This window comes from Triticum urartu, chromosome 3A (assembly GCF_056163025.1).
Source record: "Triticum urartu cultivar PI428250 chromosome 3A, HENAU_Tu73, whole genome shotgun sequence".
Taxonomy (NCBI): Eukaryota; Viridiplantae; Streptophyta; class Magnoliopsida; order Poales; family Poaceae; genus Triticum; species Triticum urartu.
In genome coordinates, this window is record NC_141875.1 from 678,958,430 (window position 1) to 678,976,112 (window position 17,683).

At 47.4% G+C, this 17,683-nt stretch overlaps 1 protein-coding gene and 1 pseudogene across 2 annotated transcripts; one reads left to right on the top strand and one right to left on the bottom strand.

Moving 5' to 3' along the window:
* The first annotated feature begins 2,032 nt into the window (after positions 1–2,032).
* On the top strand, positions 2,033–7,289 carry LOC125545930 (uncharacterized). Of its 2 annotated transcripts, none has more exons than XM_087513982.1 (8): positions 2,033–2,229; positions 3,470–3,540; positions 3,847–3,928; positions 4,378–4,493; positions 4,584–5,108; positions 5,611–5,673; positions 5,833–5,910; positions 6,729–7,289. In XM_087513982.1, the coding sequence occupies exons 1-8, from the start codon at positions 2,181–2,183 to the stop codon at positions 6,834–6,836; spliced, it is 1,092 nt and encodes a 363-aa protein (XP_087370108.1). In that variant the 5' UTR covers positions 2,033–2,180; the 3' UTR covers positions 6,837–7,289. The 2 variants fall into 2 exon arrangements, with proteins under 2 accessions (XP_087370108.1, XP_087370109.1); XM_087513983.1 differs by having other exon boundaries at positions 4,584–5,060.
* Positions 7,290–9,516: 2,227 nt separating this feature from the next.
* On the bottom strand, positions 9,517–13,000 carry LOC147981491 (uncharacterized; annotated as a pseudogene).
* Positions 13,001–17,683: the final 4,683 nt, after the last annotated feature.

The following is a 17,683-nucleotide window of genomic DNA, read 5'->3' on the forward strand; positions in this document are numbered from 1 at the left end:
CTAGGTCTATTATGAGGCCCATGTGTCATACGTTTCACATGTTTGGCAGATTTCAGGTGCGGGTAGTACTAGAACGGGTTTGCACCCATGAAACCAGCCGGGTTCTCAAATTTACCAAGCAACAACCCCATGGGGATATAAACTGGCCCATCCCCGTCCCCTATTAGGGTAAAAACCCGCGGGGATGTGAGTTTCGAGGCTCCATTGCCTTCTTGAGATGATCTTGATATCTGCATCTTTCTATCCCTTGAGATTGGCACTTCTTGATGCTTCTTTTGACCATGATGAGCTCAGGGGCACTGTCTGGCGGTCCTTAGGGATGACAGAGGAATTTTCATTGCAAGGGGAATGGAAAGATAGACTGGTGCGCAGATATCCTGGCGGCGGAAGCCTTGGCGCCCCGATATGGTTTGTCCCTTGCGCAAAGGTTGGGCTGCAATCGCCTCGTTATTAACTCCGACAATATGGAGGTCATTGATACCATGAACCGCGGAGGATGTTCTACAGATGCAGTGGCGATGATTTTCGACAATTGTTATCATCTTGCTTGTGATTTTCCTATTTGCAGGTTGGGTTGCTCTCGTGCCTATCTCTCCATTTGCAACCCGGCCACACGCCAGCATGCCTCCTCCGAGCCACTGCCAGACTTCAAAATCTCGGGGATGTACCCGCACCGCCCTATTGGTGAGTACATGTTGTGATTGTTCACTACCTGGATCGTTCATGTGCGGTCTCAACTAATCCCTTGGTAGGGCCACAATGTCATGATTACATGTATAATTTAAAATGCAGACAAACCTTATGTTTTGAGGGCATGTACAATGGTAGCATATGGATACAGATGCTTCATAACCAAAAATAATTTGAGGCATATGTGTTGATTTTTTCTCCCCAATGCAAGCTACTACTAGTGGCCTCATAAAAAATAAAAAGTTACTCTCACTACATTTGCATCCCTCCTCTTTACTTCAACTTTTTCCAACTTTATGCACCGGACCACACTTTTCTCTCTAAGCACCCGCCTCCTGGAGAGGATCCTGCTTCCCCATCCAAACCTACTTTTTCTGTCATCCGATCCTACATGGCATGTGAGGCATCACCCTGGGGCTATGCATTGGCCATGCCCTGAATGAAGTGCAAATCCATGTTGCCTATGTTGGTTAGCGAGATGCTGGTCTTCTTTGATTCGAATAAATATCCATGGATTTGTAGAGGACTCTAATTCTTGAGACCTACGTAGGTCGTTTGACTCACAAGTTTAGAATCCTTATGATTTTTTCTTAAATATTTAACATATTTTCCAAACGGCAACTAGAGGAATTGTTCCACCCTCATGTGAGTTTTTCAGTCGCAGCTACATCGATTGTTTGATTTCAAAGAAAAAATTCCACTGGCCCAAACCGCTGTAGAAACGATTTTTCAAGATGGTCACTATGATTTCCTAATTCGCTATTGTGTGTGTGTGTGTGTGTGTGTGTGTTGATTTCATAGGCAAGACTTCTTTGACCCACCAGGTTCTAAAAGCATGGCAACAGAGGCAACGATATCGGAATGACATGCTCATTTGAATCATGCAAGATTTCGATTTGTTCGATTGGATCACAAAAGAGAAACAAAAGATTCCTTTCGAGAGGTTTTGGGTGGTCGTCCTATGAAATATTAGTACAAACAAAATCAGCGACAATTAATATGTACGAGAGGTAGTGGTGTTTTTCGTGTTGCTCTGTTTTTTTGAATCTTAGGGAGTGAAAGGAGTACATGGATTATAGCCTTTTCTTGGGGGCCAATGTGTAAAAAGAAGCAATCATGCGCAGCCCCCACACCCACAAAAGGTGGCCCCATCCCACCGGGCTCCCCCTGGAAAACCTCTCCCCTCTGCTGCTCCGCGTCCCCAGAGAGAGTCGCAACCGCCCCCTCGTCAAACCCGCCGACGAAGGGGGAGGACGGCGACGAAGTGCCCGTCGCCTTCAAATCCCCCTCCCCTCGTCTTCTCCCCCCTCCACTCCAACTCCTCCCTCCCTCCCCACCCCCGTCCAAACCCCCCGCCCCTCCTCCACAACCACCGCTCCTGCCTACCGGTGGAGGGATTAATCGGGGGCTTCCGCAGCAACCACCGGCGGCGGCGGCGGTTCACCGATTCGCTTGCGAGGCGCTGCCGTCTGACCCTCTCCGTGGCGGCGATGGGCCAGGGCGTCGTCGAGATCCAGCCCCGCGAGCTCCAGTTCACCTGTAAGCCCGCGCGCACGATTTCTCCCCTCTCTCTGATTATTCAGTAATTCCGATCCGTCTCGGGCGACGGATTAGTCCGGTCGTCGCCGCGCGTTCGTGCGCGGCCTCTCGCCCCGCCTGCGCCGATTCGATGTTCCGCACGGCCGCGGATTCGGACATTTCGGCGGTGTGTGCCGCGTAATCTGGGACTCGTTCAGTCGATTGGTGGTTTATTCCAATAGTTTTTTTGTGTGTGCGCGTTCCTTTCCTTGGGATTGATTGGAGCAGTGCCAAGTGATATCTAGTTTGTTCTGTGCTTGTGCTGCGATTTGGAAGATGGGATTTGACTTGGAAATTGGTCTCACCGAACGGGCGAACATGAAGTTTGGAGGCAACAGATTTGTAAACATTTTCCGAGGATTAGTTCCACATTTTCCGAGGTTTAGGTACTTGCAGTTTTCGTATCCTGAACCTCAGGGCACAGGGAAAGCAGGAATGGCTGTATTCTTTTTCCGAGCGAACCCGGCAGTAGTATTTTGTAACATATATAAATGACAGAGTTCTTTCCTGTAATTTTTATATTCAGGCTTGGCTTTGTTTTTCCAAAGCTTTTGCGTTACTACCATGTTATTAGTTGGTTGCCGCCTTTTCGGTTCGATTGGTTACAGACAGGTAGATTTTGTGGTACGAGTGGTTGTAAAGTCTCTCTCGGTAGTTGGCAGTTGGCACATACTCGGCCAAGTGTGAGTAGCTTGTTCACTCCACTGATTGTGATGACACAAAGGGGAGCTAAGGCTTACAAAGACTGTAAAGTTAGTATTCCAGTATGCAATGCAGGGTCCGGTGCATTCATTGTTGCACCTGTTAATGTCCCTGATGCAGTGATGCACATGCTACTGATAATAGGAAGTGGGCCGCTAGTGAAATGGAAAATCTTCCCATCAAGTTTCTATTGTTGGTTTCCTATAAAATTATGAATCATACAACGTGCTCTGTTAGTAAGTGCAAATCAAGTGATCTTTAATTCTTCACATTTCAAAATGTCTCAGTGCTGGCACCTACTCTCAGCATGTGATTCTAGTGTGGCTGCTTCCTGCTTGTTGTGCTTATTTTGTTTCACGCAGTTCTGAATTTCTATGCCTATGGTTGATAATCATGTATAATTTGCAGAATGCCCAAAAAAATCTGAGTGAATTTATTTTCAGTATAATATATCTGGATAAAATTCTGACTTGGTTTTCTCATTTTTTGTTATTGTCAGTTGAGCTGAAGAAGCAGAGTTCATGTTCTGTCCATCTTGTCAACAAATCCGATGAATATGTCGCTTTCAAGGTTTTTGCCCCTTCTTTTTTCTGATGACGGTCTTGATAGCTTGATTTAATAGCCTTATACTGTACATCCGCATGTTGTGCAAAAGCACATTTCAGTTTACTACGTATGCGTATGTACAATGTAGGGAAAATGTATGATGCATTTATCTCAAATTGGTAGAGTAATACTTATTTATAGTAGCAGAGGGGCCATTTCTGGTTGGTGTCTAAACACTGTCTGTTCTGTCGCTTTTTATTTTCAATTGGATGATCATGGTTTGAGCATAAATGAAACTGCAGCATCTGATCACCATTTTGAAATTGCTAGGTTAAGACAACTTCCCCTAAAAGATATTGCGTCCGACCAAATATTGGAGTTATCCTTCCAAGGGCAACATGTGATTTCACAGGTGTGTACACTACTGCTACTGACCTTATTGATACCTTATAGTGATAGACAACTTGTTGAGTTTTAACCACTCTCTAAAGCTGAATTGCTTTTTACTCGTTCTATATTTATGTAAGTGGGCTCATTCTTAGTTAAGTTGCTTTCTCATCTTCTTTTTTGGTTTGTGGAATGAACTAAGTTGGTCCATTGCCACCTCGTTCCTCATAAGCACAACACTTTAAAAAAATGAGGAAACGGGTCATCCCACAAAAATCATAGCATGAACACTCATGATGGACCAACCCATCTGTTCCTTAAAGCAAACATGTCATAATGTGCTTGCTTCAGAGAGAGGGTAGCAATTATATAATTTTGTTTGTCTTGCATTCAACTATTCATGCCTTGATTCTGTTTGGTTTCTTCGGTTATATTCCTCTTGATTTGTATATTTTTATCGCCTCTTAAATGCAGTTACCATGCAAGCACAGCGTACTGCGCCACCAGACATGCAATTAAAAGACAAATTTTTGGTGCAGACCACAGTTGTTCCTCCTGGTACATCAGATGATGACCTCATTCCTGCTTTTGTAAGTAACTAAGCACACAGTTCAGAAGCTTTACATGCATAATATTCCTTATATGTTACTTGTCCTCATCTTCTTAACTCTTTTCCACAGTTCTCCAAAGAAACCAACGCATATATTGAGGAAAGTAAATTGAGAGTTGTCCTTGTTGATGCATCTCGTCCTCCTGTGGAGCAACTGATAAATAATGTCCCCAGCACTGATGCGGCAGTTGAGGTTCCGGTGTTAAAAGATACACCAAATGTTCAGAATGAAGTGCCAGCTATGGAGAAAAAGGTTCCTGCCCCCCAGGAGAAAATTTCAGCTGTTGTTCCTAACATACCTTCCCCTGTCAGGGAGTCTCCAATCCTTCAAGAAGTTCCTGTGCTACCGCATGAAGAACCTGCTATTTTGGCAGAATCTCCTCCCCCTCTAAAAGACGAATCTCCTCCCCCTCTAAAACATGAATCTCCTTCCTATATAAAGGATACGTCTGCGGTTACCATTGAACAGCTTTCTCCTCTGAAGGAAGAGACTGTAACTTCAAAGGTGTCTCCTCTGGAAGAAACTCTTCCGAAAGAAACTGTCACCGTAAGTGACCGAGGTTTTTTCAGTGTGCAGAATCATCAATTATCTCATGTAAGGATCCATACTATAGTTTTATTTATGCCTATTTTCCCTATGTTTTCCACAAAAAAAGAACATATAAGGCTTTTAAACATGTTCTGTTACTGTAATGCTGGGTTGCTAGTCTCAAGCTGGACAAGATCTTGCACAGCCCCCAAGTTGAACCTAGTTTGAGACTGGCTAGATTTTGGTAGAAACCTATATGTTTCTAGCTAAATGGTCTAAAGTCTAAATCACTCGTATTTTCTAGAACAGTTGCAGTAAAAAATACTGAAAAGAATAGCTGGAACCAGCTTAATTAGTGGCCACAAATTTGTCTAACTTGGTATAACTTTGGACAAGTGCTGCCTGTATTATTTGACCAAGACTTGCCCTTGCTAGAAAATCCTCATAATGCACTTTAACTATGATATACCTGGAGATCTCAACACTGCAGAGTATAGTCCGGATCTTTTCAGTTTGCAGAGACCGAGGTTATTTTAATTGACTTCTTTCATGTATCGATATGTAACAGGTGACGGAAGATGTTCAGAATCTGAAGTCAAAACTCAACAACCTTGAATCAAAATTGGAAGGGGTAAGTTGACCACCATAAAATGTGTTTGGATCGTTCAAACAAGTTTCTTGATAAGATCCTCATGACACAATAGAGCTTATGTTGTCTTATTATCTCAGATTGCTTACATTTTGGAGAATACCCTCTGACGTGAAACAATATTATACTTCTGTTTTGTAGGCTGAAAAGATGATAATAAAACTGAGAGAAGAGAGCCGGACTACAACCCAGGAGCGGGATAGGCTGCAGCAAGAGATGGTATGACTTGTTCACAGAAACATCTAGATTCTTCTTTTTTCTTCATACAAAAGCACCATTGTCCAGGTTCCGCTATTCTACAATAACAGAACACAACATCCAGTCTCCAGAATATCTTGGTTGTTCAGAACAAAACATTATTTAATGGATTATTAACTTGGCCTGAAACCTGTACATCCTTTGCTGCTCTAGAGATTGGGTTCTAGCCTTTTATTCACAAAGAAGAAGCAGAGAAAACTAAAAGCGCCTTCCTCCAGACCTTACCCCCCTGCATGTCACAATGTCTTACCAATTACCACGAGGGTCATTCATTGCAAATTACATAAGACACTACAATGATCTTTCTTGTTAAAGCTTGCACATAAAACAATCCAGGCGGCAGTACAATGATCTTACATAAGACACTACAATGATCTATCATGCGTCCTAGATCTGTTTCTTGCGGAAAATAATCTGTTACTTACGACGCATTTATTTGAAAAAACTAAAAGTGTTGGTCAAGTAATCTGAAATATTAAGTAGTAGCACACTTTGAAAGAGTCTCAGGACAAAATGTGATTGTTCTTTGTAGAATTCTTTATCTTGTTGAAACGTATGGTCACTGTCACTATTGTTTCTCAAGCAGTGTATGCCGAGGTATATGTGTTGTGTACTTTGCAATATTTACTGGATGCTATTTCAGCACACTGCAGACAAATTTGCTCTTGAATCTGCTTTGCTTTGAAATTTTGATGTTTTTGGTTACTAAAAATTGTTCATGACTACCTGTTGTTGATCTGCGTCTATTAGTTTCTAACATTATGCATTGGCTTGGGCAGGTATTTTTAAAGAAGGGAACCCCAAAGAGTCAGCTAGGCTTCCCGTTGCTGTTTGTGGTCTATGTGGCGCTTCTCGGCACATCCCTCGGCTACCTCTTGTGCCTATGAGTTGGAGTATGTTGGAGATCCAAGCCGCCGGGTGCTTCAGTCTTCGTCAAGAGTTGAAGGGCAGCTGTATACATAAATGTTGCAGGAGCATCCCTGTTAGCAGCACCATCGTTTGTTATTAATTAGTTGAGACGGTTTTGAACATACCAGGGTTATTGCCGGTAGCCTGCCTGTATAGAACAGCGTTTACATTATATAGAACCGCCCGAAAAAGTGCTTGGGTACTCCTGTGGGCTAATTAGCCTTGAGTTTGTTCCTCTTGGTGATTCTTTTTGCGTGTTTGGGTTCAGTTCTAGGCTTCTAGCGAGAACAAAACAGCATAATTTTCTGCATTATTTACTTTAGTCGGTGTCTGATTTGTGAACTATTGAGTATGTATCAACAAGGTACAAACCTTGGTGAATTTCATTTAGTACTAGGTAACTAGGTAATATTGCATCAAGCTTTTAAATAGCTGCCGCTACCTCTGCAAGCTTTTGCGGCTGCTCCATCATGCAGCTATTATTCTGTGATTGTATATTGTTCAGTTATAGTCTTTTCTTACATGTCACCATTTCTTAGATTATGTCATATTTGTTGCCAATGGTTGCTCACTCCGAACCAAAACAAGTGTCAAACTTATTTTGGATCGGAGGGAGTATATAATATCTCAAATTTATGGGCTGTTCTTTACAAATTCCTTATGCGGGCATATCACTCGTATTGTCTGTAATGCACATTTTGGAATGCCGACCCCAATCTGCAATTGCTTCGCAGTCCGCTATTTAAAAGCTTTGTAGTGCATGCAAATATTTGAAAGGCATACATGACAGATGATGTTACATAGTTGTAGTGTTCATGACAGCGCGCAAGTGAGTTATTTAGCGAGCCAAGGACTGTATTGTCTTATTTGTTGTGGTGCATATGTTTGGCATTCTGTCAGTAGGCCCTGGTGTGCGAAGACCGTGCCACAGCAATCTTGCGGCAGGCGGCAACAACAGAGGAGGTAGAAGCTGCATAAGGGCAGCTACAATGGTAGACGCTTGCAAAGACGCTAATAGTGAAAAGAATAAATATTGCCGAATTTAAAAAGTGCCTAAGCGTCCTACATTGCAATGGCAGGCGCTAATTACATGCGTTAAATTGAACTACCCGGGCGCTTCGCATGGGAAGAAAAACAAGGAAGCGCCCGGCGCACGGTCTTGCGTCGATGCTACACATAACGCTGGGATTCTAGTGATAACTGCCCAATCAACCAGGAATCTGATCCTGGCGCCCGTGCTAAGCACCCGGCGTTGTACATGCCCTAAGGAACCACTGGTTCAAACTTGAGAGATCTCCGTCTCGAAAAGAAAAATAAATAAAGCTTCAGAGGACGAAAGCTTCTACCTCCCTGGTCACACGATGCACAGCACTACAGCTGTTCCACAGGCCACCCGTAAGCCAAAACCTAGAACATGTTCCTTGCCTAGAATGAGGCATTCCGAAATTAACCGGACCGAAATTTGGCAAATTGAGATGACGATTTCTACTGCCAGAAATTAAGCACCAAATTGCAGTGTAATGAGTGCACACGGACACAGACACGAGAGAGCATCGACTGAAAGGGATGGAACATTGGGTCAACCTATTTCTTGCCCGGAACAGGGCAAGCTGTAAGTCACAGTGAAATTAACAGAACAGGAAACCTTAGGAATAGCATTAACATTTGTTGGCCATCGAGATCACTATCCCAAAAGATGGAAGAAGATTCCTCGGCACCTTAAAACATTTGTTCCAAGGCCAGTTGAGGATGCGGGTCATCGATGTTGCAGCTCAGAAGCTGCACAAGAAGCATTCGTTCAGAGTCTCAGCCTCGGAAAGAAAAGGAAGCTTCAGAGGAGCAGGAAACCTGAACGACTAGTGCATGGTTTTCTTTCTCAAAAGAACTAGTAGTATATGCTTGAGATGTTAACTGGAATTGATGATTTCGTTGGCAAACATTCCAAAGTTAATTTTCTAGTTAGCTGAAGATCCAACTTACCACGACACCAAGAAGCCACCAAGAACCAGGGCCACCCGGGAACCAGGCCTTGCATTAACAGTACTCACCCGGGAACCAATTTGAGTTACTGGTTCTTGACTGCAATCTCCGGCCGATGAGCATTCCGCAATTAAATTTCATGGTATGCTACTGTAATCAACACCTGAATTCTCCGAACAACATACTGTGTGTGCTAAAATAAAACACCTTTCAGGCAAATCTATGTGAACAGCTGAATCTACAAAATACATCCAGAAGCAGCAACAATAAATTCTGTCAGAAATATTTTTCGCAAGGCACGTGATATATCCATAGATTATAAACACCTTTCAGGCACGTGATATATACAAGGGGTTGCAAAATTCAAAGCTTATGGACAACAACGAGGCATTTCATATATTCATAGATTCACTGGCAGGGCTAAAATATAGAAAAAGGGGGGAAAAGGTTGATCTGACATCATCTGCTGCAGAAATTAAGAACCACATTGCACACAAGATAACAGCATCAAGCTAAACAGCGTAGCACTGGGTACATACCATGTCCTAATTAAGATAGCTAAGAGTAATTCCATCACAGAAGATACAACCTAGGTTCTATTGCCCAGAACAAGTGAAGGCATAGCCAAATAACAATCTAGAAAAGAGCAAACCTTTCTAAGCAATGCATACCATAGGCTCAAACATCAAGTTTAGCAGTGCTAGCCAGTTCAGAATCCCTCCCGGGTGCTGATGGTGTAACTCGACAGAAGCTGGATGATCGTGAAAGGACGTTCGCCCACGAGGACAAACTGCTTGCGCTGCTTCACAAAATCGACGGCTTCAGAGACCCTCTCTGCTTTACACTCCTTGATTTTGTACTTCCGGATGTGAGCAGACGAAGCGTGGTGTTCAGTATAGTAGATACAGTCTGACTCGATTGATGGGAACATATCAGCATCCACAGGAAGGCACCTATGATGACTAATGAAGAATGCATGGTTGCCGATGCTCTTCGCAGGCAAAAGCATGCCGCTCCCGGCTTGGAATCTTAAAACCCAGAAGAAGCTTTGTCCCTTGATGACGACCAGCATCTGACCACCAAATTCCATTGGGAAACACAGGGCATCGTCTGCGATTCCCATCTTGGTAGCACCACCGAAAATGTAATTTGACAGATCGACACTAAGCAACTGCCTCAGTTCGCAGATCTTGAGAGCCATGTCAGTTGTTGTGCTTAATTCTCGCCAATGGCCGACCAAACCACCTCCAACCGCCCTCCGGAAGAAACTGTAAACCGAAGGGTCAATGTCTGGGGCGTCAAAGCTGTGAGGACTGGCCATGTACATCTTGCAACATGAGTTGCAGAACAAGGCGAGCATGGGCGGAGAGAAGCCAGTGCTGACGCCAGCGGTGACCTGCGCCTCGGGCGGCACGGGCGCCGTGAAACGGATCATGTCGCCGGTGAGAGGGTTCAAGACGCGTGCGGCGTGAGGAGGGCTCCTGTCTTCCAGGACGAAGAAGCCGCGGAGGGTGGTGGCGACGACGCAGTAGTCGCGGAGCGCCGGGAGCTCCTTGTGGAGGAACCGGCCGGTGGCGGTGTTGAGCAAGAGGCGGCGTGTGTATGGAGTAGTTTTTTTTTTTTTTGGCAAACATGGATGGGAGTATCGTACTGTAGCACAACATGAACCAAACAATATTAAAAAAAACCATGAACCAAACAAGTTTTTTTCTTAGGCAAACCAAACAGGTAGTCGTTTTTCGTGGGCCGGCACACGAGCACCTGTGCCTGGCACGTAAAGGGCCCAGCCAGGCACGCGACTAAATGGGCCGTGCTGGCCTGTGGCCCACTATGTCCTGTGCTTGTTCGCCGAGGTGAGGTTCGTGGGCCGGCACGACATGACCTGTTTATTGGTTTGATTTTTCTTTTTTAAATGACACAAAAGGCTGAAAAGCACGCGGGCCGCCGGTACATGTGCCGTGCTGGGCCGGCCTGTTTATCATGCATGGCATTTTAGTCCGCCCAGGTGAAGCCCATGTGCCGGGCGCTGTGTTAGGATGTGTCGTGTTCGGGCCATCCCATTGGCCACCTATTGCGTTGAGCTTAGTTTTTTTAGTAACCGAGTCAGAAATTTTAATTGACCATCAAAAGCATTTTCTTGAATATGTTGTTAGAGCATCTATAACCGAACTTCCCACATCAGTCGCAAACGCACGGGCGGCCTGCCCGGTCATGATTTTGCCACCCAACCGGACCGGGCAAATCCGGCCGAAACATCCGGGCTGACCGACAACCCCATATCCAACCCATACGTGAGGTGGATATGGGGATGCTCGGACGCGCCCGCCACGTCGGACTGACATGCATATTCCAAGCGAAAACTTATCAGTCTGACGTGCACCTCCTTCGTTTTTTCGATGAGGGCATTCATGGCTCCGCATGGCGCCGCTCCGGTGGGCTACCAGAGGTACCAATTCCGACTATTTAAGCCGGGCCACAGCGGCCCAACCCTAGCTCGTCCCATTTTCTCCCTTCCCCTTCCCTCCACGCCACCACCTTCTGATTCAGTTGCCGTCAGCCGTTACACATGGCCTGATGATGTCTACTACAACACTTTCTTCTTGTAGACATTGTTGGGCCTTCAAGTGCAGAGGTTTGTAAGACAGTAGCAAATTTTCCTCAAGTGGATGACCTAAGGTTTATCAATCCGTGGGAGACGTAGGATGAAGATGGTCTCTCTCAAGAAAACCCTGCAACCAAATAATAAAGAGTCTATTCTGTCCCCAACACACCCAATACAATGGTAAATTGTATAGGTGCACTAGTTTGGCGAAGAGATGGTGATACAAGTGCAATATGAATGGTAGATATAAGTTTTTGTAATCTGAAAAATATAAAAACAGCAAGGTAGCAAGTGGTAAAAATGAGCGTAAACGGTATTGCAATGCTAGGAAACAAGGTGTGACGCCTGGATAATTAGACTACAGTAATCCCACGTTAATGATGCCACGTCACCTCGATTACCGTTGCTAATCGCGCGTTAGTTCGAAACCGGTTCGAATTCAAATTCAAAATCAAGCAAACAATAAAATATTTTCAAATATTAAAACTAAAATGTTGGGGTGTTGCCAAATAATGCATAGGTAATTATTGTGGAGAAACCCCAATTTTATAAAAGGTTTAAGTGCACTAAAATATTTAAAATAGCAGCAAAACATTTAACTAACTACCCTTTTCAATTTGATAAAATATTAAACAATTTGTTTTATTACCAAAAACTTATGAAGCAGTGGCATACTTATTAAAACTAAATTAGGAACCAGTGGTGTAGTTTATAAAACAAAATTCAAAAGGAAACTAAAATAAAAACAATAAAACAAAAATATAAGATAAAACAAAAATAAAATAAAAGGAAAACAACTTTACCCTCCTCTGACTGGGCCTTGGCCCAGTTGGTCATGTGGCCTGCCGGCCCACCCCCTACTTAGGCCACCCCCACTCCCGAAATCCTAATCCACCCACTATCCCACTCCCCCCTCTCTCCCCTGTTCCCGTCTGGATCGGATCGGGCACCAGGGCCAACCCCGACGCTCGCCCCTGCGTCCCCGTCGATCCCGCCACCTCGATGATCGCTGACGCCCATCGCCTCCCTGACCCAGAGGCGGCGCCATGCCACTTCAACGTCGTCGACCAGGGCCTCATCGCCCCGTCCGCGACCGTGCCGTCGCCGGATCCCGCTGGACTTCCTCCTCTCCGACGCCGGTGCCGCCTCGCCGGACCTCCTCGGCTCCTCCCCGAGCCCACTGCCCGAACCCCCACATTCCTGGTGAGGACCCCGGTCCTCCTCTCCCCCTCGCCTCGTAGCGCCGGGCCGTGCCCCGTGCGCGCTCACCGTAGCCGCCGCCCGGTTCGGTCCCCGCTCCGGCTGCTCGCTCCCCCTGCGCGCTGCATCTCCTGCTGCTGCCGCACTTGCCCTGCTGCCCCGCTTATGCCCCGGGCCGCGCCCAAGCTCGTCGCCCGCGTCGTCCCGCTGCCCCGCGCTCTGGCCGCGCCTGGCCTTGCCCTCCTCGCCGCTGCTCCGCCCGGTCACCGCGACCCGCCCCGCCCGACGTGTCACCTCACGCGCTCGCGCCTGTGCTGTGGCTGGTTGCTGCGTTGCTGCCGCTCCACGGCGGCCCGGCATGGCGTTCGCCGCTTGCCCCGCCTCCGCCCACCATGGCCCTCGTGCCCCGCTGCGGCAACCCCCATCGTGGCCACGGCCACTCCCCGCCCCGAGCAGGCTACGGGTGCCCGTCGCCCGTTACACCCGCGCCCGCTGCCCGTTAAGCCGCACCCGCCCCGGTTGGCCCCTAGGGCAAATGACAAGGGGACCCCAACACCCCAGAACGATTTAAAAAATAATAATAAGAAATAAAATTAAATACTAAATAATCTATTAATTAACTTAATTAATTCTGTTTAAATTAACTAATTAAGATTAATTAACATAATAACTAATTAACCTAATTAACAACTGTTAATTAATTAGACAGTTAATGACATGCAGGACCCAAACGTCAGTTTGACCAGTCAACACCTCTGTTGACTATTGACGTCATGATGACGTCAGCAAACACTATTCTGGATAATGTTGAATTAAATAAATTAAATAAATTCTGAAAATGAATTAAAACTTTAGAAAATCATATAAAATAAACCGTAGCTCAGATGAAAATATTTTCTACATGAAAGTTGCTCAGAATGACGAGACGAAACCGGATAGGCAGCCCGTTCGTCCGCGACGCATCCCTAGCATAGCGAACACGCAACTTTCCCCCTCCGGTTCATCTATCCGGAAACGCGAAACACCGGGGATATTTTCCCGGATGTTTCCCCACTTCACCGGTACCACCTCATACCGCGTTAGGGCATCCCTAGCATCGCTACTTGTCATGTCATGCATCGCTATGCATCTGTTTGCTTAATATTTATTGTTTCCCCCCTCTTCTCTCGCTAGACACCGAGACCGACGCCGCTGCTACCCAGTACGACTACGATGTTGACGACCCCTCTCTCTTGCCAGAGCAACCAGGCAAGCCCCCCCCCCTTGATCACCAGATATCGCCTACTCTTCTCTATACTGGTTGCATTATAGTAGTGTAGCATGTTACTGCTTTTCGTTAATCCTATTTTGATGCATAGCCTGTCATTGTTGCTACAACTGTTAATACCTTAGCTGCAATCCTAAATGCTTAGTTTAGGATGCTAGTTTATCGTCAGTGGCCCTACATTCTTGTCTGTCTGCCGTGCTATACTATCGGGCCGTGATCACTCGGGGGGTGATCACGGGTATTTACATACATATATACATACCATATAGTTGGTGACTAAAGTCGGGTCGGCTCGTTGAGTACCCGCAAGTGATTCTGATGAGGGGGCTGAAAGGACAGGTGACTCCATCCCGGTAGAGGTGGGCCTGGGTTCCTGACGACCCCCGACTGTTACTTTGTAGCAGAGCGACAGGGCAGGTTGAGACCACCTAGGAGAGAGGTGGGCCTGGCCCTGGTCGGCGTTCGCGGTTACTTCAAAATAACACGCTTAACGAGATCTGGGTATTTGATCCGAGTCTTGCTACTGGCCTATACACACTAACCAACTACGCGGGGACTGTTATGGGCACTCGACGTCGTGGTATCAGCCGAAGCCTTTGTGGCGTTAGCGACTGAGCGGCGCGCGCCGGGTTGGAACGCGTAACGTAACTTCCTTTGTAATGGAGGTTGCCAGGTCTGCTCACCGGCCGCGTACGCAACATGCAGGTGTGCAATGGGCGATGGGCCCAGACCCCTGTGCCATAGGATTTAGACCGGTGTGCTTACCTCTCTGTTGTGCCTAGGTAGGGTTGCGACGTGTTGATCTTCCGAGGCCGGGCATGACCCCGACAAGTGTGTCCAGACAAAGGGGATCGAGCGTGTTGGGAAATGTGGTGCACCCCTGCAGGGAAGTTTATCTATTCGAATAGCCGTGATCTTTGGTAACAGGACGGCTTGGAGTTGTACCTTGACCTTATGACAACTCGAATCGGATACTTAATAAAACACACCCTTCCAAGTGCCAGAGACAACCCGGTGATCGCTCTCTAACAGGGCGATAAGGAGAGGATCACTGTGACGCCCGGGTAATTAAGCTACAGTGATCCTCTGCTAATGATGCCACGTCACCTCGATTACTGTTCCTAATCTAGTGTTAGTTCGAAACTGATTCAAATTCAAAATCAACCAAAGAATAAAAGTTTTCAAATTTTAAAACTAAAATGTTCGGAGTGAACCAAATATTGCATAGGTAATTATGGTGGAGAAAGCACACCTTTATAAAATGTTTAAACACTCTAAAATGAATGAAATAGTAACAATATTAATTATTTAAATGCTTCCAAAATGTTAAACAATTTCAAAACTATTTTGTTTCGGTGCTAAGTGGTTTGTGGCTGTGGCTTAGTTTGCAACCTCTATTTTGGTGCCACTCTAGTATTTTACTAAAATGAGAAACAAAAGAAAACAAATAAACAGAAACTATAAAAGAAAATAAGGTTTATAAAAAAATGGAAAGCCCCAGGCCAACTGGGCCATCCGGCCCAACTCCTCCCTGGCCCAACCGGCCTCCCATATCCCCCCACCCCAGGAAACCCTAACCCAACCACCAGCACTCCCCTCCCCCGCCGTTCCCTCCCCTCCCGATCCAATCTGGATCGAGGACGAGACCCCCCACTCGCCCCACCCCGCTCGCTCCCCTCGTTCCTCTCCACCTCACGCCGCACGCACGCATCGTGCCTGGGGGAAGAGCTCCCCGCGCTCGATCCACCCACCAACCCTCACCGCCCCCTCTCCCCGATCTGGACGCGCCCCTGACCCCGTCGTCATCGCCGGCGCCAGGCGCCGCCTCGCTTGCGCTGCCCCACCGTCGCCGCCCTGCGCCGGACCGACCATCGCCACCGACCGGGACGACCACGCCGGACGTCATCGCCGCTCCTCCCCTGCGTCGCCGCGTCCCCGTCCTCCTCCCCAAAGGCTCCACCGAGCCTCGCCGACCCTCGTCTCTGCAACGTCGGTGAGGCCCCCGGCCTCTTCCTCCCCCTCGTCCCCGTCGACGCGGTCGTGCTCCTCCGCGTGCTCACCCGCAGTGCTCGCCTGCTGCCGCTTCCTCCCGCGTGCTCACGCCCGACCACACGCTCGCGGCCACCAGGCCCCGGCCGCGCCCGCTCAACCTCGCGCGCGCCCGTGCGCCCCGGCACAACCCCGCTGCAGCCCCGCGCTCGCCCGCTCGTGCGTGGCCTCGCCCGCGCCCTTGCCCGCCGGCTGGCCGCGCCCGCTCATGGAGCGCTCCCGTGTCCTAGCCGCCCTGCCCTGCTCCGCTCCCTCCTGCGCCGCTCCTCGCCTTGCCGCTCCAGCCGCGCGGCCCCGCAACGGCCCGCAGCACCGCCGCCCCCTGCGCTCGCCTCCGCCTGCCGCGGCTGGCCGGCGAGCCTCGCCGAGGCCACGGCCTCACCCCGCCGCACTGGGCTACGGCCTCCGCCGGCGCCCCCTGTTGCCCCTTTCGGGTGCACGAGCGCCCGCGGCCGTTAGCGCCCGCTAACCACGCCTGTTACGGACCCCCAGGGGCCTATGACAAAGGGGGCCCACCCCACAGAACGTTTGAAAAAAAGAGAAATAATAATAAAAATAATTAAAATAATAATAATAATAATTAAATTAATTATTTAATTAAGGAAATAATTAAGTTAATTAATTATAATTAGGTTAACCTAATCACTAATTAACCTAATTAACTGTTAGTTAATTAAAACAGAGTATGACGAGCGGGACCCACCTGTCAGGTTGACCAAGTCAACTACTGACGTCATGCTGATGTCATGATGACGTTAGCAGACACTATTCTGGATAATTTTTATTAAATTAATTAAATAAATCCTAAAAATGATTTAAATCTTTTAAAATTAATATAAAATAAACCGTAGCTCGGATGGAAAAACTTTGTACATGAAAGTTGCTCAGAACGACGAGACGATTTCGGATACGCAACCCGTTCGTCTGCCACACCCCCCTAACCTATCAAACTTGCAACTTTCCCCCTCCGGCTCCTCTGCCCGAAAACGCGAAACACCGGGGATACTTTCCCGGATGTTTCCCCCCTTCACCGGTATCATCACATGCCGCGTTAGGGCACCTCTAACGCCGTTACCTGTCATGTCATGCATCACTATGCATATGCTTGCTTATATATTTATTGTTTCTCCCCCCCTCTTCTCTCGATAGACACCGAGACCGACGCCGCTGCTACCCAGTACGACTACGGAGTTGACGATCCCTCTCTCTTGCCAGAGCAACCAGGCAAGCCCCCCCTTTGATCACCAGATATCGCCTACTCTTCTCTATACTGTTTGCATTAGAGTAGTGTAGCATGTTACTACTTCCTGTTAATCCTATACTAATGCATAGCCTGTCCTTGCTACTACCGTTGTTACCCTTACCTGCAATCCTAATGCTTAGTATAGGATGCCAGTTTATCATCTGTGGCCCTACATTCTTGTCCGTCTGCCATGCTATATTATCGGGCCGTGATCACTCGGGAGGTGATCACGGGTATATACTATATACTTTATACATGATACATGTGGTGACTAAAGACGGGTCGGCTTGAGGAGCACCCGCGAGTGGATCTTTGAGGCGGAGCGACAGGGCAGGTTCCGACCACCTAGGAGAGAGGTGGGCCTGGCCCTGGTCGGCGTTCGCGGATACTTAACACGCTTAACGAGATCTGGGTATTTGATCTGAGTCCGGCCATTTGGTCTATACGCACTAACCATCTACGCGGGAGTAGTTATGGGTATCCC

Excerpts from the sequence above, each read along its gene's own strand:
- LOC125545930 (XM_087513982.1), top strand. The coding sequence starts at position 2,181 with ATGGGCCAGGGCGTCGTCGAGATCCAGCCCCGCGAGCTCCAGTTCACC. Across the intron at positions 3,541-3,846 it reads ATGAATATGTCGCTTTCAAG|GTTAAGACAACTTCCCCTAA; the intron begins GTTTTTGCCCCT and ends TGAAATTGCTAG. Across the intron at positions 4,494-4,583 it reads ATGACCTCATTCCTGCTTTT|TTCTCCAAAGAAACCAACGC; the intron begins GTAAGTAACTAA and ends TCTTTTCCACAG.